Genomic DNA, 26,051 nt, shown 5'->3' with positions numbered 1-26,051 from the left:
AATTTGTTATCTATTTTTAGCTAAAAAGAATAAAGATGAGAGCAGTCCGACACAAGTTGAAGATGTTATTGTCATATCACTTGGAAATGATGTAGAATGTCCAGGCATGCTCTCGGAACAAAAAGTATTGTCATGGGAACAAGAAAATAAACGCAGGAAAGTGACGTACCATGAAGGGATATCTAATTATGTTGCTAGTGCAGAACCTGGTGAAAAAAGAACGAGGTTTTCATTGTCCCAAGACCAAGAATCCATAGGTAATAACAGAATTGATATTTTCACTTCTATTTGAATATAATCAATCAATATTGAGCATAAATAAAGAATGAAAGTTAATGCACTATTTCTACACTGGTTTTTTTTTGTTCCTTTTTTTTATTTTGCAATTCTTCAACATCAAAATGCATTGCTTGAGTTTCATTTTTATTTTTATATGAAAAGATGTATATTTATTAGATAATATTTAAAAAATTAATAATTAAAAGTTTTTTTATATTCAAAACATTTTACCCCAAAAATGTTGGCTCTCAAATGAAGACTTTGCAAGTCAATTAAATCTGAAATATTTGTAATATTGGTCATATGCAGTGTATCCTAAACTCTATCTGACTCACAAAATGTCAGACAAAAATAGAACTTTTAAAATTTTCTGGTTGAATATTTAGTAAAAAAATTGTAATCTCTTTTTCGGTCAGACAAACCTTAAAACAGTTTGGCAAAGACTGCATATTTTATGCAAGCTCAATGAGTTTTATCGAATTTGAGATCAAAGTAACAATAATAAGGAAGAAACATATTTACCTCTTTTAGATGCAAAGGAAATCATCCAATTGTTTGTGTATTTTTTTGTAAAAAAGTTCTTTTATTGGTGGGTATCAATTTTCACGGTTTGAGCAGAAGTTAGATGTTTGTGAGTTTTAAATTTGTACTGCATGGGGATATTTCAATGTCTGGAATGGACAACAGTTGTTACATTTTGTTGGACACTTACATTTGTGGATAAAGCCATTCACATAAACAATGAAAATGGGAAACCCACAAATAAAAGTATTTTCATAGTATGACATATTTGAAATTTCATATTATTTTAATCAAAAGTGTCTTTTTAGTATCTTAAAGGGGCACTAGCTACGATATATATAAAAAAATAAAGTATGATTTTTTTTTAGATCAATCATTAATCAAATTGGAATAATGAAATAATAATTTGCTTTTAGCAATCAATTTCCTTTTAATTTTGTTGAAATAAGCGATTAAACATAATTTTTGACTGATTCGCTTGCAAGTGAAAACGTCATCATCATTCTAACCGGTATTCATGTGAACTTCAAGTTAACCCCTAGCTAGAGATTGACAACGCATGCATTGTACGTGTACTGGTTATTTAAATAAAAAGAATGTCAACAATGAAAGTGAAACTACGGTAAATCATTTGATTACTAATTCGATGCACATAAAATCATTCTTATATGGTTAAAAACAATTAGAAACATCTATTTTTAATCTATAAAATAAAATCAAACAGACCTATAAAAATGCAATTGCACGTGTTGTTTTAATCTATTCGTATCTTTATTTTTGTTTACATCGCTTATATGGTCATCTGAGGTCAAATCGATAGTTAATTAGATGGCGTCTGGACTAAAATACACACGAAACGAACCTATATATTATCTACCCCATGCTCTGTAAACTGTTTATTTTAGACTTTTGATAGTTTGGATAAATGTTTTACATTGTTATAAACCAAATATGAGAATTTGAGTCAAATCGGTTACAATGAATTTGACAGCTAGTGCCCCTTTAAGAGATTTCTTAATCTATGAAAAACACATAAAACAAAACAAAACAATTTTAAAAAGAAAGAAACCTTCAAAAGATTTCATTTTCATCATCTTCCTGAAAATGCATGAAACATTTGTGACAAGACATTAAGGAATCACAATCAATCATTTTCATCATATACATATAACATGTATAATTAACTAAGATAATGAAATAGAAAATGCTTTTATATGTTCTGAAACTAAAACTAAAAAGGTGTACACTACTTTGTTCTAGACTGAACCCACAGAACCCCCTCTTTTCCTGATGATCAATGCCTTCGAATAGGGACAACTGGTCAAAACCCACCTTTTAAAAATGGCTGGTTCTGCCTCTGGGATAATACCTTCTTGTACAGTAAATTTAGAAATTATTACATGCATTTATTATTGTGATTTTGTTATTTTAGATTAAAGTCCAATTTTAATTTTGCAATTTTGAGACAAATCCTGTTAACTTCATATAAAAGATATTAAAATGCCAGTTTTAATTATTGGGATTACAACCCTGTCACATTTTTCGCAATAATTTTCATTCATATCTGAATGTACAGTAATTAATTCTTTTTTTTTTTGTCATTTTTTATTTTCAAGGTAACACCAGTGACCTACAGGAGGCTATATCTGAGGGAGCATCAAGTCACTCCGTAGGGTCTGTAGACTTAGAAAATGATGACGACCCAGATGACAACTTCTCTGATATGATCTCAGCAAATGTCAGTGGGCGTGGCACACCTAATATCAGTGGAAGAGACACGCCCCCTTCTCCAGCTGGCAGTGTTGAGGCACCTGTCCATCAATTACAGCAAGAAGCTATACAACCAATCCGGTTACCTGTAACTGTACCAAAGACTAACAGGGAAGATGTAACTGAGAGATTTGGAAAATTTGAAATTAAAAGAGACTTTCCTGGTAAGAAACCTGGGAGTGTCTTAAGTACAAGGTTTCTTAAAATTATGTTTTTTTAAGATCTGGTATTTTTAAGAATTGTGCAGGAAATGAATAATTGTCATACCAAAAAAAATTGCATTATTTTTAAGATGTTTTGTTTCAAACAAAGAAAATATAAGGAAAAATTATGTTGATATTCCAGTCTAAAAGAATTAAATCAGAAAAAAATAGATTAATTATGAGGACTGTGATCTTCAAAGTATAGTTTTCTCATTTACAATAATCATCTGATATATATATTCATGGCTAGTGAAAGACAATATATTGTGAAATTTGCTGTATAGGTGTCCTGCTACAAGTCTTATTCATATTATTTAAGAGTTTCCAATTCTAAATGAAAGCTAGGGTAATTTGAATTGATTGAAGTATAGTAGAAGTTGTCTCTTTTAAACTGCCTTCAAAATTACAGAAAACATGTAAAATGTACAACTATATTCATTTAGATACACTTAATTATATTTCTAGTATAATTTCACTTAAAAAAATCACAATGGATATTTTTAAAAGTATTATTACTATACTATAGGCATACCAATAAATAATTTTGTAACTTTCCAATATATGATTAATGCAAGCAAGTATTGTAAATTTATAATTTTTTGCATGCATTTATTATTGTGATTGATAAAAGGGGGGCAAAAACCAAGAATGTGAGATGAGTTATAAAACCAATAATGCAAGTTTGAATACAAAAGTCACTTTCTTGGGGGAAATTTATCCTATACTTTTTGCAATCATAAAAACATTTTACAACTTTACGAAACATTCTGTATTGGATTCATTATCTAATTTATGATAAGAATAGAATTGTGTTTGATATTGCAGTGGATGAGACTAAGTCTACAGTTAGTGATACCTGGAGTACAGATGTACTAGCTAGTGACTCGGAACCTCCAGAACAAAACCAGTATGATAGACTAGAGGAGATAGGAGAAGAAATTGTTAGACAGAGTTTACTAGCCAGAAATGAGGCAAGTAGTACCAAAGTCATGAAGGATTTAAGAAAAAGTATTTTAGATTTAGAGCCTCCAGTGGTTTAGGTATTTTGTTATTATCTTAGTGTATGATTGATTCGGTTATTTCCAAAAAGGAGATGAGCACCAAAGATACAAGTAGCCTATTGTTTCCTAGAAAAGATCAAATTCAGTTGATATGACACATTCATCTTGTGTAAAATTTGCATTTTGTTCAAAGAAGATGTAAGGCAGAGTCTTGAATTCTGCAAAATTATGAGGAAGAATAGTTTCAGATTTACTAGAATTAAATATTTGTTTTCAATTTTATCTGAAGCATTGACATAAAAAACAGGTTCTGCATTCAGTTTTAAAGCCATTTCCTAAACTTGCCGTTTCTAAGTTTGGTTGGCTTGCTGCTTCGTTTTTATACGACCGCAAATTTTTATAAAATTTTCGTCGTATATTGCTATCACGTTGTCGTCGTCGTCGTCGTCGTCGTCGTCGTCTTCGTCGTCGTCGTCGTCCGAATACTTTTAGTTTTCGCACTCTAACTTTAGTAAAAGTGAATAGAAATCTATGAAATTTTAACACAAGGTTTATGACCATAAAAGGAAGGCTGGTATTGATTTTGGGAGTTTTGGTCCCAACATTTTAGGAATTAGGGGCCAAAAAGGGCCCAAATAAGCATTTTCTTGGTTTTCGCACTATAACTTTAGTTCAAGTTAATAGAAATCTATGAAATTTTGACACAAGGTTTATGACCACAAAAGAAAGGTTGGGATTGATTTTTGGAGTTTTTGTTTCAACAGTTTAGGAATTAGGGGCCAAAAAAGGGCCCAAATAAGCATTATTCTTGGTTTTCGCACAATAACTTTAGTTAAAGTAAATAGAAATCAATGAAATTTAAACACAATGTTTATGACCACAAAAGGAAGGTTGGTATTGATTTTGGGAGTTTAGGTCCCAACAGTTTAGGAATTAGGGGCCAAAAAGGGACCCAAATAAGCATTTTTCTTGGTTTTCGCACCATAGTGTTAGTATAAGTAAATAGAAATCTATGAAATTTAAACACAAGGTTTATGACTATAAAAGGAAGGTTGGTATTGATTTTGGGAGTTTTGGTCTCAACAGTTAAGGAAAAAGGGGCCCAAAGGGTCCAAAATTAAACTTTGTTTGATTTCATCAAAATTGAATAATTGGGGTTCTTTAATATGCCGAATCTAACTGTGTATGTAGATTCTTAATTTTTGGTCCCGTTTTCAAATTGGTCTACATTAAGGTCCAAAGGGTCCAAAATTAAACTTAGTTTGATTTTAACAAAAATTGAAACCTTGGGGTTCTTTGATATGCTGAATCTAAAAATGCACTTAGATATTTGATTATTGGCCCAGTTTTCAAGTTGGCCCAAATCGAGGTCCAAAATTAAACATTGTTTGATTTCATCAAAAATTGAATAATTGGGGTTCTTTGATATGCCAAATCTAACTGTGTATGTAGATTCTTAATTTTTGGTCCAGTTTTAAAATTGGTCTAAATTAAAGTGCAAAGGGTCCAAAATTAAACTAAGTTTGATTTTAACAAAAATTAAATTCTTGGGCCTCTTTGATATGCTGAATCTAAACATGTACTTAGATTTTTGATTATGGGCCCAGTTTTCAAGTTGGTCCAAATCAGGATCTAAAATTATTATATTAAGTATTGTGCAATAGCTAGTCTTTTCAATTGCACAGTATTGTGCAATGGCAAGAAATATCTAATTTCACAATATTGTGAAATAGCAATTTTTTTTAATTAAGAGTTATCTTTCTTTGTCCAGTATAGTAAGCAAGAAATATCTGCAAGAATTTTTATTTTTAATTGGAGTTATCTTTCTTTGTCCTGAATCAACTTAAATCTTTGTTATATACAATATACAATGTATATTCACTTTTTACTACCAACTGATAAATTTAAATAATCTTTACCATTCAGTGATAACAAGCAGTTTTTTTACATCTTAATATTTTATGATGTATTTAAATGAGTATAGTAATTGTTGCAAACTCCATTAGAATATTTTAATTGAAATTAGTTTTGGAATAAGGGAAAGGGGGATGTGATTAAAAAATTGGGTTCAATTTTTCTCATTTGAAATTTCATAAATAAAAAGAAAATTTCTTCTAACATTTTTTTGAGAGGATTAATATTCAACAGCATAGTGAATTGCTCTAAGAGAAAACAAAAAATTTAAGTTCATTTGAATACATTCATTCTGTGTCAGAAACCTATGCTGTGTCAACTATTTAATCACAATCCAAATTTAGAGCGGAATCCAGCTTGAATGTTGTGTCCATACTTGCCCCAACCATTCCGGGTTCAACCTCTGCGGTCGTATAAAGCTACGCCCTGCGGAGCATCTGGTTATAAATGATACAAAATAAAATATCCAAGAAAATGCAAGTTTTCTTCAGTCCAGAAAAATTGGTACCCACAAAAAATAAATGAATCCACAGTAAATATGATGCAGAGTTTAATGTATACAAGCTGAAGCACCACCTATCAATTGATTTCTTAGGCAAACATTTACACAAACCAAGCAAGCAAGTCTTCAAACCTTTAAACTACAATCATTAGGAAAAAGCTCTTTGGGTTGTAGAAATTGAAGGAAAATCTTTAACATCCAACTTAATCAATCTTTGCTGTGTTCTCTTAGGGAACTTTTTTGATATTGATATTTTTTTAAATATTTTAGTTTTTTAGTGTTTGGATACCATAATTTTGTATATCCTGCATGTAGATTTTTCGGGAACATGTGTATGTATGCACCCAAATCTGGGTATCAAGCAATTATACTACAAAACAATAGATTATGTGCACAGGGCTCACACTACTTCAGAATTATAGGGAGAAGTGCCTTCTCTTTTTGAAACTGATAGGGAGAAGTGGTAAGATTTGAAAGAGAAGTGCTCTTTCGCGCGGTGCGCTACAATGTTTGGATTATACTAGTCTATAGCATATATAGTATAAAGGGTCTTATGTAAATAATGTTCTTTTTATAATGTTCAATTCATATCTGAGTATACAATTAAAGCAACATTTCAAATTAAAAGTTGTTAAGTTTTACTCAGGTTCTTGTGAGAAACTACCAATTAAATATTTAGTATCTAGCACTAAAAAAAAAAAATTTTTATCTTAAAAAGGTAAAGAAATTATAATATATCAATTACAATTTAATTCAAAACTATCTTGTGTTTTTCATTAAAAAAAAAAAGGTATTAAGCTGGCCCATAATATATTGATAATAGTATAATAGTCATGATAGTCTCAGAGTTAAACAACTTTAATCAATAGTTTGAAACAATCCATAAAAAATATAGAGAATTATATACACCAATCAATTAGATGTAACCAAAAGTCTTTTAATTCGTGTGTAATACGTAATTTTCCCCTTTGGGATCAATATTCTTCTGTCAGCTGTTCCATCCGTGCGTCCGTAGTAATTATTGTAAAAGTACGGATTTTGGTCATGGCTGGTCCGGTTGAGATCCGTAGTTTAGAAATCGGTCAATGGCGGTCAATGGCGGACGAATGCAAGAAAATTTACAAAAATAAACGATGTTTGACAAGTTATTTGGAAGGGAACATTACGTTGTATCACGTTTAAATGAAGAAACAAACTTATTTTGCCGCCGAAATATTGGTTGATGTACGTTTTCGAGTAACAAGCACCGGAACAAGCGGAAATGCACGAAGTGATAACAAGTTGTATTTTTATCAAATAACCTGCTACAGACTTCAAAGACAATGCTTCAACCTCTTTTCTTAAGATAATGAATCGTTTATGTCTAAATTTCTTTAATATCAATAAAAAATTGATGTTTCATCAACTTGGTAAAAATTGAAAATGTCCGATGGCGGAAGCGACTGAAAGCAAGTATCGTCAAGAACAGGGCGACTTCTTTTCGCTTTTGGGGGTCGGGGAAAGCGAAGTGACGGTCGGGAAAGCGACTTCTTCTCCCACTTTGCCTGGTAGCGTGAGCCCTGGTGCATTTTTATAAAACCGCAAATTTTGAAAAAATTTTCGTCGTATATTGCTATCACGTTGTCGTCGTCGTCCGAATACTTTTAGTTTTCGCACTCTAACTTTAGTAAAAGTGAATATAAATCTATAAAATTTTATCACAAGGTTTATGACCACAAAAGGAAGGTTGGTATAGATTTTGGGAGTTTTGGTCCCAACATTTTAGGAATTAGGGGCCAAAAAGGGCCCAAATAAGCATTTTCTTGGTTTTCGCACTATAACTTTAGCTTAAGTTAATAGAAATCTATGAAATTTTGACACAAGGTTTATGACCACAAAAGAAAGGTTGGGATTAATTTTGGGAGTTTTGGTTTCAATAGTGTAAGAATTAGGGGCCAAAAAAGGGCCCAAATAAGCATTATTCTTGGTTTTCGCACAATAACTTTAGTTTAAGTAAATAGAAAATAATGAAATTTAAACACAATGTTTATGACCACAAAAGGAAGGTTGGTATTGATTTTGGGAGTTGAGGTCCCAACAGTTTAGGAATTAGGGGCCAAAAAGGGACCCAAATAAGCATTTTTCTTGGTTTTCGCACCATAACTTTAGTATAAGTAAATAGAAATCTATGAAATTTATACACAAGGTTTATGACCATAAAAGGAAGGTTGGTAATGATTTTGGGAGTTTTGGTCCCAACAGTTTAGGAATAAGGGGCCCAAAGGGTCCAAAATTAAACTTTGTTTGATTTCATCAAAATTGAATAATTGGGGTTCTTTGATATGCCGAATCTAACTGTGTATGTAGATTTTTAACTTTTGGTCCCGTTTTCAAATTGGTCTACATTAAGGTCCAAAGGGTCCAAAATTAAACTTCGTTTGATTTTGACAAAAAATTAATCGGTTGGGTTCTTTGATATGCTGAATCTAAAAATGTACTTAGATTCTTGATTATCGGCCCAGTTTTCAAGTTGGTCCAAATCGGGGTCCAAAATTAAACTTTGTTTGATTTCATCAAAAATTGAATAAATGGGGTTCTTTGATATGCCAAATCTAACTGTGTATGTAGATTCCTCATTTTTGGTCTTGTTTTCAAATTGGTCTACATTAAAGTCCAAAGGGTCCAAAATTAAACTTAGTTTGATTTTAACAAAAATTGAAATCTTAGGGTTCTTTGATTTGCTGAATCCAAACATGTACTTAGATTTTTGATTCTGGGCCCAGTTTTCAAGTTGGTCCAAATCAGGATCTAAAATTATTATATTAAGTTTTGTGCAATAGCAAGTCTTTTCAATTGCACAGTATTGCGCAATGGCAAGAAATATCTTATTGCAAAATATTGTGAAATAGCAATTTTGTTTTTAATTAGAGTTATCTTTCTTTGTCCAGAATAGTAAGCAAGAAATATCTAATTGTAAGATTTTTTTTTATTTGGAGTTATCTTTCTTTGTCCAGAATCAACTTAAATCTTTGTTATATATACAATATACAATGTATATTCACTTTTTACTACCAACTGATAAATTAAAATAATCTTTACCATTCAGTGATAACAAGCAGTTTTTTTACATCTTAATATTTTATGATGTATTTAAATGAGTAGTAATTGTTGCAAACTCCATTAGAAATTTTAATTGAGATTAGTTTTGGAATAAGGGAAAGGGGGATGTGATTAAAAAAATTGGGTTCAATTTTCTCATTTGAAATTTCATAAATAAAAAGAAAATGTCTTCAAACATTTTTTTTGAGAGGAATAATATTCAACAGCATAGTGAATTGCTCTAAGAGAAAACAAAAATTTTAATTTCATTAGAACACATTCATTCTGTGTCAGAAACCTATGCTGTGTCAACTATTTAATCACAATCCAAATTTAGAGCTGAATCCAGCTTGAATGTTGTGTCCATACTTGCCCCAACTGTTCAGGGTTCAACCTCTGCGGTCGTATAAAGCTACGCCCTGCGGAGCATCTGGTTATGTTTTGATATGGAAAGTTATCAATTACAATTTATATTTTTGTGTTGAAAGTTACGACAGCTTAAAAGTTCATCAAGTACTAGTGTAATGTGAAATATTTAACAAAAATTTTATATATTTCAGCCATTATCAGAACTGTCAGAAACAGCAAGTGATGCTTGGAGTACAGATGTACTGGCCAGTGATAACGAAGAGAAACAAGCAGAAGAGTTGTCAGAATTTGATCAGGTTATTTTTTTTTACCATTTTCTTTTATTTATGTGAATTAAAAGAGAAGTGGGGTATGTGTCATTGAGAAATCCAGATGATATACAAAATGAAAACTTAAAGAAATTGAGATTAACATGGAATCTATAACAAATGTGTTCATGTTACCATTTGTAAAACTCGAGTATAGAAAAGTTTTGGATATATCACTTACAATAAAAAGATTTACCATCTACAACAAATATCATAAAGAATTAAAACATAAAGATATGACAACCACTGACAATTTTTATGAGGGTTAAAACTTTTTTTTTGTTTTTTTAAAGGGCTGTATGACTGGCTGTAAGACATTTTCCATGATGTTTTTTTTTATTTATCATCAAGTTCTAAAAAGGAATAAGCAGAAAAATATCTGTCAGAAGGGATGCTATGCTGTTTGGCTATTTCTTACTTTCAGTGCACTATAAACGAATTTAAATTTATACTGCAGGTGTCCATTTAAGGGGAAAACAGGTAGCCAAAGACAAAATTCGAATCATATTTGTGTATTAATAATTTTTATTGAAAGAAAATCTTTTTTACTGAGAAATGAAACTGTCATGTAGAGGATATTTTTTTGTTTACAGGATGACATTGGCAGTGTGATGACCGATGTTTCTTCCGTCTCTGGTGACCATGGTAATATAGAAATACAAGAAGATACTCCTCTTGCCTCAGGTAATTATTTTCCTACTCTTAGAATTCAATTCATAATGATTATTAAAATGCTATCAGTAACATATATTCCCATATGTGATGTAATCAAATGAGTAGAATTCCAAACTTATTATGTAAATGTTAGTTGAATCTAGTAAATGAGTTTTTGACTGAATCCCCTTCTTTGTTTAAAAAATAAATAAATTGTCAGATCAAAATTAACTTTTGAAATTAAAAGCTTTTTCAGGTATATCCTTTGTAATTAATCCTGACTTACCGGCTATTATTTGAACTTGGAATTATTTTTAATTATGGAATTTGCATATATTCTTGTTCTTGAAATTTTTAATAAATTCCATGTTTATTTGGTATTATAATGTTTTGAGCAGTTCATAACACTTTCCATACAATGTACTTCGTATAGATAGTGTTGTGCGAAGCACAGTACATTGTATTGAAAATATACTATCTTCTTTGTATTAAAAAGTGTAGTGCCCAGCACAGAACATTAAAGTACAAAATAAACATGGAATTTATTAAAGATTTCAAGCACAAGAAATTATGCAAATTCCATAATTAAAAATAATTCAAAGTTCCAATGATAGCCTGTTCTGTATTGGTTAACAGATTGATATGCCATCTTCCCTACGCCTATATCACACTGTCTTATTTTAAGTAATAGGATAAATATTTTTGATATGTGCGTACCTTGCAAGGTCCTCATGTCTCTCAGTAATTCTCAAATCAAGACTTCAAAACAAGACCAGGCTCATTCAGTGATGTCACAATGTGAGAGGAGAAGTTATCAGAGACATCACAATGCGAGAGGAGACTTTATCAAGCTTGGTTTCGTCAAGCGTAAAACTCTTAGGGAGAGGAAAAAGGACCATTAATAGAACGATAAATAGATAATCGGGTTTTCAACGTATAGATATCGTAAAATATCAGCCGCTTGACCCAATGTGAAACTTTTTAGCTCGTTTGCTACGCTCACTTGCCAAAAAGGTTCATCTTGTGGCTCGAGGCTGATATTTTGCGATATCAATGTGTAGAAAACCTGATAATCTATACAAACAAGATTTGTGCATTAACTTCTAAATTGATTTTTTCTTAATCACAGATGTTTCAATAATCTCTGAAATAAGTTTGATTAAATCTGTATCTACTCCAATAATTGTCTATATAGTGTTGAATTTACAACATTTGAAATGTTTAAAGGTTGTAAGAAAGACTGTGCATAAATAAAAAGATGTATTTTTGTCGAGTCTGCCACTTTTGTTGCAGAAAGCTCGACATAGGGATAGTGATCTGGCGGCGGTGTTAGCTAACTTCTTAAAAGCTTGATATTTTAGAAGGTGAAAGACCTGGATGCTTCATACTTTGTATATAGATGCCTCATGTTACAAAATTTCCGTCAGTCACATGTCCAATGTCCTTGACCTCATTTTCATGGTTCAGTGACCACTTGAAAAAAAAAGTTCAGTTTTTTTGTAATGTTGAATTCTCTCTTATTTTAAGTAATAGGATAAATATTTTTGATATGTGCGTACCTTGCAAGGTCCTCATGTCTGTCAGACAATTTTCACTTGACCTCGACCTCATTTCATGGATCAGTGAACAAGGTTAAGTTTTGGTGGTCAAGTCCATATCTGAGATACTATAAGCAATAGGGCTAGTATATCCGGTGTCTGGAAGGACTGTAAGGTGTACATGTCCACTGGCAGGTGGCATCTGACCTTGACCTTGTTTTCATGGTGCAGTGGTCAAAGTTAAGTTTTTTGAGTTTTGGTCTTTTTATCTAATACTATATGCCGTAGATCAACTATATTTGGTGTATGGAAATATTTTATGATCTTTATGTCAGTTGACGTGCAGGTTTTATTTGACCATGACCTCATTTTCACGGTTGCACAGTGTAAGTTTTTGTGTTTTGGTCTATTTTTCTTCAACTATAAGTAATAGGTCAACTATATATTTTGTATAGAAGCATTGTTAGCTTTACATGTCTGCCTGGCCTGGTTCATCTGACCTTGACCTCATTTTCAAGGATCATTGGTCTTTGTTTAGTTATCTTAATTAATGTTAAGTTTATGTGACAGTTGTAATAAAGCTTTATAATTAGGACTATCAACATAATATCAATGATTAGTACAGAAGGCGAGACATTTCAGCGTGTGCACTCTTGTTGATTTACATAATAAATCAGCATGACCACTAGACTATTATTGCATATGTCTTTTCATCCTTTTGGCAATAGATTAAAATTATTCAAAATTATGAAAGAAGCGAAAAAAACAACAATAAAAAAACCTTCACTTTTTGTTTTAGTACTTTGCTGATGTTTGTTCTATATACAGTGTTATAATTGTTATTTACATAGATTGATGGAATGTTCATATCTATTTTTGTTTATTTATATAGGTCAGGAAACCCCAGAAAACCAGTTGGAAAAGTTTGATACAGCTGCCAATGGTGCTGCTTCAGTTCTAAGTAAACCAAACAAAAATAGTAATGAGGCCAACTTACCATCAGCCGAAGCCAGTGTTTCGTTTGCTGATTTCCCAAATTATTTCCATGATAATGATAGCTACCGACATGGACCCAGTGACAGCAAGATGGGAAATACTGGAAGTTTCACAAGTAGATTTTTGAAAAAGAAGAGACCAAAAACAGTACAGATGAATGTAGATAATGTGTTTGATGGAGATGATAAAACCAATGACAGTGGCAATTCCAACAAATTAAGTCTTCCATCGACATCAAAACATACCAGATTCCAACAAAAACTAAAAAATTCTCCAGGAAATTTATCATTTGCCGTCCCTGAAACCAGTGTTAGGAATGTACAATCAGAAAATTTTGGGTCATCAAATGGCGACTTAGTCAAAACCTCCATAGGCCAAGGTGCTCGTCCAAAAGTTCAACAAAGAGCCACATATCCGTTGTTTGACAATCCAAGTGCTTCTGGTGAGGTTTTACCAGTAGAGAGACGAGGAAAAATATCCAATTTAGAAGCTAATTCTGTTGATTCAGGAATTGGTACGCCTCGGTCAGACTCTGGTATTGATGGTAATTCTAGGTCAGAGGTTGCATCTTTAAGTGAACAAACAGGCAATTTAAAGATTAGTGAACAACAAAACACAAAGTTTGATGCCAATAGGCTTTCGTTAGCTCTCAGCATGTTTGATCCAGTATCCAATGAGAATGCAGAGGAAGATCAGACGCTGATTAGCCTTGACGCTACGGAAACCAACAACACTGACATTATGCGATCAGTACTGGACAAGAGGAGTAGTTCTAACAAAGACAAAAGAGAAACAGTTATCATTGATGATACAATGTTCCCTATTCCAAGTAAGAGTGCTAACTCTGTGGACCTTCTAGCAGCCAATGATTTCAATGATGATAGTAGTAGTGCTGGGTCAGGGAACTCTGGAGATGATGTACCATTCGCTAAGTCATCACGATCGGCAAGCTTTGATAACATTTCACAGAAATCAGAAGAAAAGGTTTGATAATTTTTCTACTAAGAAGTATAAATATCTGTCATGTGAAAGAACTTCATAATGCTGAGCTAAAAATCACAATGTATAAATATAACAAACAAGAAGTAAATAATGTAATGATTATTTTCTAAAACTAATAAGGGACGACATCAAAAGTTCAATGACCTCCCCCTTAACTTAATTTGGTTAAAATTGATTGACCAACATGGATATATGTAAAATTGATTTTGGATAAACAAAACTTTACAGTCCAAAACATCAGACAGCGTTTCAATCAAATATTACTGGTATTAGAAGTTTGTATTGATGATGATCAAATAGAAACAAAATGTGAATAAGAAATGCTACAGTGAGATTTTCATTTTTTAGGGCACATCTGATGCTGCTGACCCTGAAGATGCTGGTAGAACTCCAACCAAAAGTAGAAGTTTGTTTAAATCTTTCAAAGAGAAAGTAACTAGAAGTGGTAAGAATAGAATTATAAAGGGGATTTTTGAAATCATCCATGAAAATATTTCTAAAAATAGCTATAACGAAAAAATTGGTTTTAAAATTTTGAAATTCAAGTTTTTAGTTTTATAAAAAAAAATGTTTTTTAAAATAAAATTATAGACAATAATATTAATGACCGCATTGTTTAGAAAGAAAAAAAAATCTAATTACAGCCGTGTACTTTTGTAAACATTTTAATTCAAGTTCAGGAATAATGTTTACATATTTTTTAACATCTTCTTTTCCTACAAACAAACAAAAATTAAAGTGTGTCAAAACAAAAAAGGCCTAATCAAAACATGGAACAGCCATAAGCATCGGATTTAGTTCAAATTCACTTAAGAAAATTACACATAAAAATGTAAACATACAAGTTTCACAACTTGTTTTACAAGGCAAATCAACATTTTGTACAAAGCCTAAAAGACTACCAGATTGACACAACTTTTTTGTCTTATTAAAAAAGGGGAAACTTATAATATCTATTACAAATGATATATGTATATGAAGTTATTGTAGACTTTTTCAAATAATGCTTTAATATATGATTTCTTTTTATATATTCTACTTTGAAATTACTTTTGTGATTCTAAGGAAATAACACCCATGATATTTTTTTCAGATCTATCTCGTCTGTTTAAAGATTGTGTTCATCAATTTTTTACATTTTGAAGCATTGATGTTATTTTGATTTCAGGAAAGAAGAACAAAGACAACAAAGATAAGATTGTTAGAAATGAATCATTTGGTAAGTTACATTACACATTAAACTGAAACTTTTACACTAAATAGTCAACTAGTTGTATCCTTGTATTATGGGTTTTTCGTGCTATTTAGAATGCATGGTGATGTCACAATTTCCAATGAAAAAGCATGCAAAGTAGCAATTCATATGACATATGAAAAGATATGATTTAACCACCTGAACTAAACAAAAAACAAATAAAACATACAGCAACAAATAACAATCAACTTAATCATGAAATATCATTGCAGTGCTGTTATCTTACGTGATTTCAGAATTGCATGCTTCTTTTTGAAATGTAATTGGGATGTAAGAGTGTTGACAGAAGCACATTTCTTATGACGTGCAGAACAACACTATCAACATTTTTACAACCCTATAAAACAACTTTATTCTTATAATTATATTAATTAAGTATGACTCGCAAGCTTTACCATCTACTTAAAAATAACAGATTATTCTTAAACATTCATGTTGTATAATGATGGGGAAATGAAAAAAATATGTTGTGAAAGTTCTTGTGTTCTATAGAAATGATATACTAATAGTTCATTAAATTTATTTTAAAATATTTCAGATTCCATAGCCAGTAGTAGTTTACCTTCCAATGACACTCCTCAGAAACCTGAAAGTTCAAAAGAAGGTAAGAAATACCATCAACACAGGTATACATAGAAACTGGAATAAGTTGGCAGTCGTTTCCAACTTTTCGTTTGATATTGTTCTCTAGAATGAATTAAGACAGAGAATAAAACACTCCAGGAAATACATATTGCAATCACAACATTTGTAATATAAATGAGTAAACTGGCCAAAAATTAAAATCACTCTGAGGAAAATTAAAAACAAAAAGTCCCTAATCAAATTGCAAAATCCAAAGCTCAAATACATCAAAAGAATGGTTAACAACTGTCATATTTCTGACTTGGTACAGGCATTTTCTTATGTAGAGAATGGTGTATTAAACCTGGTTTTATAGCTGGTTAAACCTCTCACTTGTATGACAGTGGCATAAAATTCCACTATATTGACAATCATGGCATGTGTGAACAAAACAAACAAGACACAAAAGGTAAATAGGTCAAAAATTGTGGTACATCTTCATGTGACGAAGAAGCAGTGGTAATATGTTTTTGCCTATCAATTTGTCATTCCTTGTGTTCTTGCATTGTTTGTCATATTTCCTTCAAATATAAAGTTCTTTTTAATCTTAAACACCACAAATTCCCTTGATTGATAGGTGTATTACTTTCATTGTTTGTTGATTGTTAAACTTACTTGGTGTTTTGTCTTTTCAGAAACATCCGATGACATATTAGAAAAGTATAGACCAAAGCCAGCCAGTAACATTTCAGCCGAAGCTAGCCAAGTGGAGGTACCACCACAACAACAAACAAAACGGCCATCAATAAAAGAAGAAACAAGTAGTCAACCGTACTATGATCCAAATAACTTAGAAAACTGTGTTCTATTTTTAGACGCTAAACGAAAATTACGGTTGGTGTTGAGTAACTGTGATTGTGATATAGGACAAAACGTTTTAGATTTTGGTTTTTCGTACGTACCTTCTAGTCCAAAAGAAGTTGATACTCATAGAGACAATAATGAGCTATTATTATTATTACGGAGTCAGTTAGCAGAGGCTATTAACTTACAGAACAAGGAAGCAATAGCCCAGCTACATGAAGCCATTAGATGTATTAAATTGTTTGATTCTAAAGGGTATGTAGGATAAGATTTAAGTAAATAGGAATAGCATCTTTTACTAAACGATCAGAATTTTATTTATTCAATTAGAAAAGACATCTCATAGTAGAATATATTTATGGGTAATATTGTTATTATAGAATATTGATTTAAGATGTTAAACCAAGGCAGTCTTAGCAGATCTATAGCCATATTGAAAAATGATACTTCCATCAGGCCCGTAGCCAGGAATTTTTAAGATGGACTCACAAACTCGACTTTAACAGTCACCATTTGAACAGAACATTGACATTAACAGTGCTCATTTGTTTTCAAGGGGGGTTCATCCGAACCTCCCTGGCTACGGGTATGTCCATGTGTTGCTCTAATCTCATCTTTACATGGGTAAGCATGACACATGTCAGTATCTTTATACTTTAATAGCTTTAGTGCAGAGTATAATACTGATATATGTAACGGCTTCCAATGTTAAAATGATCAAATGGTATGACATGAAAGAATTATTCTCATATTAATAGGAAGACCTGTTCAAAAGTCAGCTGTTATAATTTGATTAAGATAAGATGTTTAAGAAAGTTAATCATTTCACAAATTAAGACTATGTAAAAGATACATTTGAATTTTTTTCTAATATTTAGATTGCATGCACTGTCGGGATGGCACAAAATGTTTATTAAGTAAGATGGCTCATCCAAATGATTTGATTTATTTAAAAGGTATTTTATGATAGAACTTGACTATTTGAAACTTGTTAAAACCTGAATGATATTTAGTGTAACATGAAATATTAATTATACATTTCAGATGTAAGAAGTTGGTAAATGCTTTGAAAGATGAATACCAGACACGAACAGCCTATATATCTTATTTGATAAGATGTCAGCAAGGCCTCTTGGCTACTCAGTCTTATGTACAACGCTTGTTAAGTCGTGTACAAAGGTAACTACTGATAGTGAGAACTATACTTGATGGGGGTATATAGTGCTGTTATATAGAAGCTTATAAATATATTTTCAAAAAGAAAAGCAGCCAAAAAAAAATAAAAAAAAAATAAATTTAAGCTTCTAGAAAAAATAATTTTAAGGGGGCTAAGAATTTATATTCAAGATATTTTTTTTCGGTGTTGAATTTGAAAAGATTTACAATTTTTTAAAGTATTTTTTCAAGTTCTAGCATTTCAGTAAGTGATTCAAGTAATTCCTGATTAAAGACTATCATTTTAAACCCAACCTTAAGCTTGCTTAAGCAGGGTATTATAATATAAGGGTCTGAGTTTTCAATCATCTGTTTATCAAACTAATGGTTTTTCGAATTAAAAGAAATTATGATTGAATCATGAATATCTTACTCTTTCATATATACAGTAATTAAGTCATTTGAACACTTCTTTTTTATTGTAAATTAAATTTGAAACTATTGTAGAGCTTCAAATAAATTATTAATTTACATGTTGTTTGAATTTATTTCAGAGACAAAACTGTGTGCAATAAACATCTAGTGAATGTATGTGTAAGACTGTTTATTGAAACAAAGGAAGGTTATGTTGTTAATTTTATACAAGATTTCCAGAAATTAACAGTCTCAGATGAAAAGGTATGGTCACATTCATATAAGATTGCTTAACTCAGAGGTTTTATAGCAATAACTACTTATCTATTAACAATGTTTTCTTGCAAGTGGTCAGTTCTGTTTAAATTATTATTTTATATGGATTTTTTCCAGGAATATACATGTATATAGTTGAGAAAGCTAACAAAAATGAAGAATGCTCAAATAAAATTGATGGAAATGGGGAATGTGTCAAAGAGACAACAACCCAACCATAGAGTAGACAACAGCCAAAGGCCAGCAATGGATCTTCAATGCAGTGAGAAACTCTTGCACCCTGGGCCATCCTTCAGCTGGCCCCTAAATATTCATTACTATTGTCTAGCACAGAAGACTTTGAAAATTACACTAAAATGAAATATATGATCAGTAAAGTAACACAGTACAATTACGAACATTTGTTTTCATAAGAACCTTAACACTATTGAAAGATTAAGTCAATATTAGAAAGCAGATAATCATTAAAATTGAAGTAACAGACTAAGATTTTATACATATTCACTTGCTGTAGTCGTGTTTTTGTTTTAACTTTTACAGACAGATTTGGTAGAAAGATTCTTACAATTTCTGTATCAACAAATGACCAATAATCCTATATGGCAAGGTTAGTGTGTAAATATCATGTAATGAAACTATTGCGATTTTTTTAGAATTATTGTGACAGGGTTATAATCACAATAATTTAAACTCACACTTTCAAATATTTTATATGAATTAGATAAGATTTTTTTCAATATCTCAAAAATTAAATTGCATTTTAGTTAAAATGACAAATTCACAATAATGAAAGCAAATAATCTTAAGAATGACCATGGAAATAAGTCTTTTCTGAATGCAATGCATAAAGAGATACATGTAACAGGAACTACCAAAAATATTGGGCCTCATAACTGACAACACAAAATGATAACACCTGATTGCTCAAAAAAAAATAATAGACATGCATGACCAATAACATCAAACAAGATATGTTCAATATAGCATGTCTTGGTACAGGTACCAGGGGTTTAATTTTAGCATTTTTGTGTACTGGCTAAGACTGATCAAAATATGGAAAGCAAACTAAAAAAGTACTAGCTTTTGAAGGTAGTTTCAGCTGTTGAATGTTAATGAATACTGTCGCTAAAGAAAACAAAACAAATCAGAAACAACTCTTCTAGCAGGTTTCATGAAATCTTATAAAAAAGGTCTAGAAAATTAGTTGGCTCTAAAAATCATACTCTACTTTAATGATGCTTACATAATTCAGAAGCAAACCCTCCTCAAATTGCCAGAACAATTATATACAGACACAGTGTCACCAATATATTGTATTTAAACTAAGGTTTTCTTGTATCCAAAACAATTTTGATTTTATTTTATTTCTGCCAAATGACTTTATGATGATTTATTTTAGCATCTACAGAAAACCAAATGGATGATGCCAGGTTATCTATAGAAAGATATATAATGAGTAGGATATACACACATGCTATGTTCCCTAATGGTGACGGAGATATATTGAGAGATCAGTAAGTCAATCTTATATTATTATCATTCATTAATTCTGTTTGTATTGAGTAAACAATGATTTAAAAAAAATGAAGTATTAAAGATACCTTCTTTCTGTTAGTTGATATTTTAAATTTTTCAATTTGTTGATTAAACTTAAAATGTTTCATCACACATTTCTACTGAACTACTGAACAGAATGTTTTCACATTTGGTCATCAGCTCAACAGTGATGAGTTGTTAAGGATGCCGTTACTTCCTATTAATATTTCTCTATACTTTTATTACTAGAAAGAATATTAATGTACTAAGGAGGTTAAAGCATGCATTCTTGTTAAATCGGTGTTTTAACTTTTGATTGTTTGTTTTTAAGTACTTTGATGACTTATCTATTGTAGTCATGATTCAAAGCCATACATAATAATGATTTATTTGTTAAGCAACTTTGTATTGTTTACACAAAACTCATTTTCAGATCATATGTCCGAATTTGCTTTAAAATGAGTTTGAACTAATCAAAATATTAGTTGATGTGAATCAAAGAAAATATTGAAACCTTAAACTTTTAAAATAAATGAGGTTAACAAAGCATTTAAAAAAAATTATATTAGTAAATATTGTACAGTGAAACCTGGGTAAACCGAACCCTGATAAAACAGAATTTCAGTTTAAACCGAACAATTTTCAAAGTCCCACAAAATTTCCCTATCAATTAACGTTAATCTAACCTGAAAAAACCGAACCCTGTCAACACCGAATTCCGAACGCTTTTTGAAGGCTCGTTATTAAATTTGTATATAAAAATTACCTGTCAAAATCGATCGATAGCAATCAAAACAATAAAATATAATAGTTATTTGCATGATTTAATTAAACAAACACAGGATGACAGAGTATCCCCGAGGGTATTTTAGGTTAATGAACTTGTGATTTGTTATTACACACTAATTAGCATGTTTGTGACCATTATAAAGTGATTTTTTTGTAAAGAAACATGTAACTGATCAGCTACACCCAATCGCCCATTATGACAAGAAAGGAACTTTCCCTCAGATCAATTAAATAGACCTTACTCAAATAATTACGGCCACAAAACCGTAACTGCCATTCTGTAGCTAAACTGTTTAATTAAATAATAGTTTTAAAGTCTTTCACTGGATTAGAAGTCGTGCAACACAACGAGGTCAATGGATTTCGATTGCTGGATTCCCTTTAGAGGCCCTATATATTTGATTCGTATGCTCCCGAAGACTTCCGTTAGCTATTTCGCAACGATAAAGTCCCAGAATAAACTGGACCCCTGCTGCTGTTTCACTCTTATCGTTTGCCGAAGGCCGAAGTAACAATCAGCTGGTGACCAGTTTAGTCCGAGAACTCGTGTGTACAATGACGTTCCCGATTCAATTACGGAATCGTCATTCGACAGTGACTGTTAATCTGAATTGGTCAGTGAATTAACGGATGAGAAAATAATTATAAACATCAAAATCGCTCCAGGTCGGACATTTCACAACGAGGAGCGTGATTGACAGAATGGCGTTTGATTTTAAAACAACAATGTAGCAATACGTCTATCTTCATCTTTTTTTTACATTTACATCCAAATCAACACAAAAATAAAACTGTCGTCTGTTGTGTCACCTATTATCCCTTGTCAGTAAATACCAAAATTATTTTGGTGTCGACTTCCGTTTACCTCTACAATCCGAACACCTGTGAAAACCGAACAAAACACAAAGTCCCGTGGGTGTTCGGTTTGGACAGGTTTCACTGTATTATTAAACAAGGTAAAGTAATAGAATATGTTTTTCCATTGATTGATGAAATATTATTAAATAAATAAATTTATTAGAACTGGTTTAAATGCATATAGAATCAAAAAGATATATACAGGACAGCACAAGCAAAATTTCTCAAACAAGTGTATTAAAATTGGTAATCCTTCTATTTTTTTCAGAATTCTTCACCAGCACATAAAGAAGTTAGCCCAAATTATAACTCCAAACCACAAACATTTACAGATTCCTAAAATGTATCAGTTTGAATGTCCATGGACAGCAGCACAAAGAGAAATCTATATGATAAATGCTTACAAGGTTTGTTTAAGACAATACATTGTTTTTGACAGATGTAATTCGAGTTATGGTTATTTCCATTTACCATCATGTTGGAGGTCAATATGATCAAATTCCCTCATAAATCAACCAAATTCAAATGATTTAATACTGGTTACTAGACAAAAGGAAAAGTTGTTCTCTAAACAATTAAATTTGGTAATGCGTTGAATAATTCATTAAATATATCAACAAGTTTGTTCTCCAAACTAGATTCCAAGGGAAATAACTCCAATTTAAATTACATTATAGCAAAAACCATCTATAGAAGGATTTTTTTGTCGAGCCTGCAACTTTTGTTGCAGAAAGCTCGACATAGGGATAGTGATCTGGCGGCGGCGGCGGCGCCGGTGTTAGCTCACTTCTTAAAAGCTTTATATTTTAGTAGGTAGAAGACCTGGATGCTTCATACTGTGTATATAGATGCCTCATGTTACAAACTTTCCGTCAGTCACATGTCCAATGTCCTTGACCTCATTTTCATGGTTCAGTGACTACTTGAAAAAAAAAGTTAAGATTTTTTGTAATGTTAAATTCTCTCTTATTATATGTAATTGGATAACTATATTTGGTATGTGCGTACCTTGCAAGGTCCTTATGCCTGTCAGACAGTTTTCACTTGACCTCGACCTCATTTCATGGATCAGCGAACACGGTTAAGTTTTCGTGGTCAAGTCCATATTTCAGATACTATAAGCAATAGGTCTAGTATATTCGGTGTATGGAAGGACTGTAAGGTGTACATGTCCAACTGGCAGGTGTCATCTGACCTTGACCTCATTTTCATGGTTCAGTGGTTATAGTTAAGTTTTTGTGTTTTGGTATGTTTTTCTTATACTATATGCAATAGGTCTACTATAATTGGTGTATGGAATGATTGTAAGGTGTACATGTCTAGCTGACAGGTGTCATCTGACCTTGACCTCATTTTCATGGTTCAGTGGTCAAAGTTAAGTTTTTTAGTTTTGGTCTATTTTTCTAATACTTTATGCATAAGGTCAACTATATTTGGTGTATGGAAATATTTTATGATCTATATGTAGGTTACGCAGGTTTTATTTGACCTTGACCTCATTTTCACGGTCCATTGCTAAGTTTTAAGTGTTTGTGTTTTGGTCTGTTTTTCTTTATTTATAAGCAATAAGTCAACTATATTTGTTGTATTGAAGAATTGTTAGCTGTACATGTCTGCCTGGCATGGTTCTTCTGACCTTGACCTCATTTTCATGGTTCATTGATCAATGTTTCATTTTCTTGGTTAATGTTGAGTTTATGTGGCTTTATATTTAGGTCTATAAAGATAGTATCAAGGATTAGTAAAGAAGGCGAGACATTTCAGTGTGTGCACTCTTGTGTTATTTTAAACAATTATACCTAATTATACCTTTTCGAAGCCTATCTTTCACAATATGTGTCATGCTGTGATCTGAGTCCCATGATGTTATCATGTGTCCCATTGTTTTGCGGTACCACATTGTAACAAAACATAGAGCAAATATCGTCTGGTTACATATTACTTCAAGATAGGTCAGCATCTACACAATAAACATAGAAATGAAGCTTTTGTTTTTATCATAGATAAACTAATTTTTGTCTGGATAATTGATCAAATAGAGTGAAACAAACTTTTACTGTGAAATTTGGGTACCCTCACATTGAAGATTTAGTTTCTTTCTTTAACCATGTCCGTCTCTTTTTCTCTCAATGTAATAAAAAGTAATTTATCAAATTTGAAATATAACATTCATCTTATTTTAGACGCCAAAAGACAAGCTGAAATGTGTCCATAGATGTTCCACAACTATAATGAACTTATTGAGTATGGCAAATGATAAAAGTGTTCCAGCAGCTGACGAATTCATGCCCGTCTTAATCTATGTCATAATTAAAGCTAATCCACCATGCCTCTTATCCACGGTTCAATACGTAAACAGTTTCTATGGTAACAGATTACAAGGAGAGGAACAGTACTGGTGGATGCAGTTTTCGTCTGTCGTGGAATACATCAAAACCATGGATTATTCCGATTAACCAAATGTTTATATTTTTATTAATAAATGTATTATTTATTTATTCATTGTGAGCATGTGTCAGATTTTTGTTTTGCTATAGAATTTTATTTTATTGGTTAAAATGGGTGTTATAAAAGAGGGCATGTAAAAAGTTCTCATTTTTTATGTTTGACTGTTGCTTAATTGTAGAAGAAATGTTATTATTTTGTTTTTTACATGTTTAATTATTTATTTTTCAACAAGGATTTGGTTTTTTCATCCCATATTTCATATCAGCAGATTTCTGACATTGAGTTTTCATACTATAATGGCTTGTACAAATATCAAGATTTGATAATTTTTTAATATCAAATAGTTATTATGATATTCTGCATTCTTAAAATCTTTGGGAAAAATGAAACCTCACATAATTTATAAGATGGAGTGCCTCCCATCCCCTTAAAAAAACATTAAGATTTTTGGCAAAATTAGATATGAGCTCAGGCTTTACCTAAAAATGTATTTTACCCACATTCGCCTTCTTTTAAAAGACATCTTGTAGAAAAAAATCTTTTCACCACCTTTTAAATGACATCTTGTTTGGCTACAAAGACCTTTGCTGATATCTAAATATTAATTTAAAAAAAGATCTCAAAATGAGGTATTCATCTGCACCATTGATTCAACAAGCTCCTATTTTCACACTTCATGAGGTAAAAATAAATGACAAATTTTTGCAAGGATGAGCAGCATGAAAAAATTGTTTCAAGATATATCAAGTTTGTTTTTTGTCAGATTGTTAGAATCAATATCAATATCTATGTTTATTATAAATTTATTTTTTAGTTTTATTGCATGGGGTAACTGTAGGTTATAATTACCAAGACTACAAATAACAAATAAAACAATCTTGAGCCATTGTTGGTCTTCGGCTGTTGTCTGCTCTATTGTTGGGTTGTTGTTGCTTTGACACATTCCCCATTTTCTTTCTCAATTTTATTGAAAAAACTTATCTTTACTGTTTTAGTTGCAGCTAGGGTTTTGCATATGTGTTTTGTTAGTTTTATATATTGAATTCACTTGATATACACTGATACAGTCACTTTGTCATGGAATAACATGTCTTTTATAACATTGGTTTTAAACTGAAGAAATATTCTGGGAATAGTATTCCCACTGAAGAAATATTGCAATATTTGTTCTTTATGGAACAAACGTTATAGAATTTTCATTCCAACATGCAGGAATAGCTATTATATTATTGTTTATAACAAAATATCCAGAGGGATCTGTTATTAGGAACTAACATAAGTTGACAGCTACACACAAATATATCATAACAAGCAGGACTATTTTGAGGTTGCTGGTATACTGTAAATTCAGAAATTATTGCATGCTTTTATTATTGCGATTTTGTCATTTTAAACTTAAAATGCGATTTTAATTATTGCGGTTTCGAGAAAAGTCATGCTTAAATGAGTTTTAATTATTGCGTTTACAACTCTGTCGCATTATTCGCAATAATAAAAACCTCGCAATAATTTCTGAATTTACAGTACATATTTCATATAATAACATGTAGTACAATTCTACAATTCTGTCTCCATTATTTAAAACTAATATAAATTAGAATTTATCTGTAGAAATTAATTAAAAAAAGAGTTGTTACCAGAAATTTATATTTTCTTTATAATCTATAAAAATGTACTAGAGGACCAAAGATGTGATAAAAGCTAATAAAATCCATATTTTCATTGTTCAATTAGTTTAATAGTAGCTAGAGTTATT

The 26,051-nt window shown here is 31.3% G+C and overlaps 1 protein-coding gene across 2 annotated transcripts in view; it reads left to right on the top strand.

The window, feature by feature from the left end:
• Window positions 1-25,603, top strand: part of LOC134707662 (GTPase-activating protein and VPS9 domain-containing protein 1-like) — a 39,149-nt gene extending 13,546 nt beyond the window's left edge. For both annotated transcript variants that reach the window (XM_063567633.1, XM_063567632.1), the window contains exons 5-20: window positions 21-257; window positions 2,418-2,735; window positions 3,600-3,745; window positions 9,830-9,934; window positions 10,540-10,630; window positions 13,031-14,118; window positions 14,485-14,581; window positions 15,305-15,355; window positions 15,930-15,995; window positions 16,651-17,074; window positions 17,864-17,998; window positions 18,529-18,652; window positions 19,205-19,271; window positions 20,064-20,178; window positions 22,116-22,254; window positions 24,031-25,603. In XM_063567633.1, the coding sequence (XP_063423703.1) occupies window positions 21-257; window positions 2,418-2,735; window positions 3,600-3,745; window positions 9,830-9,934; window positions 10,540-10,630; window positions 13,031-14,118; window positions 14,485-14,581; window positions 15,305-15,355; window positions 15,930-15,995; window positions 16,651-17,074; window positions 17,864-17,998; window positions 18,529-18,652; window positions 19,205-19,271; window positions 20,064-20,178; window positions 22,116-22,254; window positions 24,031-24,303 (3,476 nt within the window). In that variant the 3' untranslated portion in view covers window positions 24,304-25,603. The remainder of the gene's footprint in view (window positions 1-20; window positions 258-2,417; window positions 2,736-3,599; window positions 3,746-9,829; window positions 9,935-10,539; window positions 10,631-13,030; window positions 14,119-14,484; window positions 14,582-15,304; window positions 15,356-15,929; window positions 15,996-16,650; window positions 17,075-17,863; window positions 17,999-18,528; window positions 18,653-19,204; window positions 19,272-20,063; window positions 20,179-22,115; window positions 22,255-24,030) is intronic.
• Window positions 25,604-26,051: the final 448 nt, after the last annotated feature.

The sequence above is a fragment of the Mytilus trossulus genome, chromosome 2 (genome assembly GCF_036588685.1).
Source record: "Mytilus trossulus isolate FHL-02 chromosome 2, PNRI_Mtr1.1.1.hap1, whole genome shotgun sequence".
Classification (NCBI taxonomy): domain Eukaryota; kingdom Metazoa; phylum Mollusca; class Bivalvia; order Mytilida; family Mytilidae; genus Mytilus; species Mytilus trossulus.
This window is presented reverse-complemented; position numbering and strand designations above follow the sequence as displayed.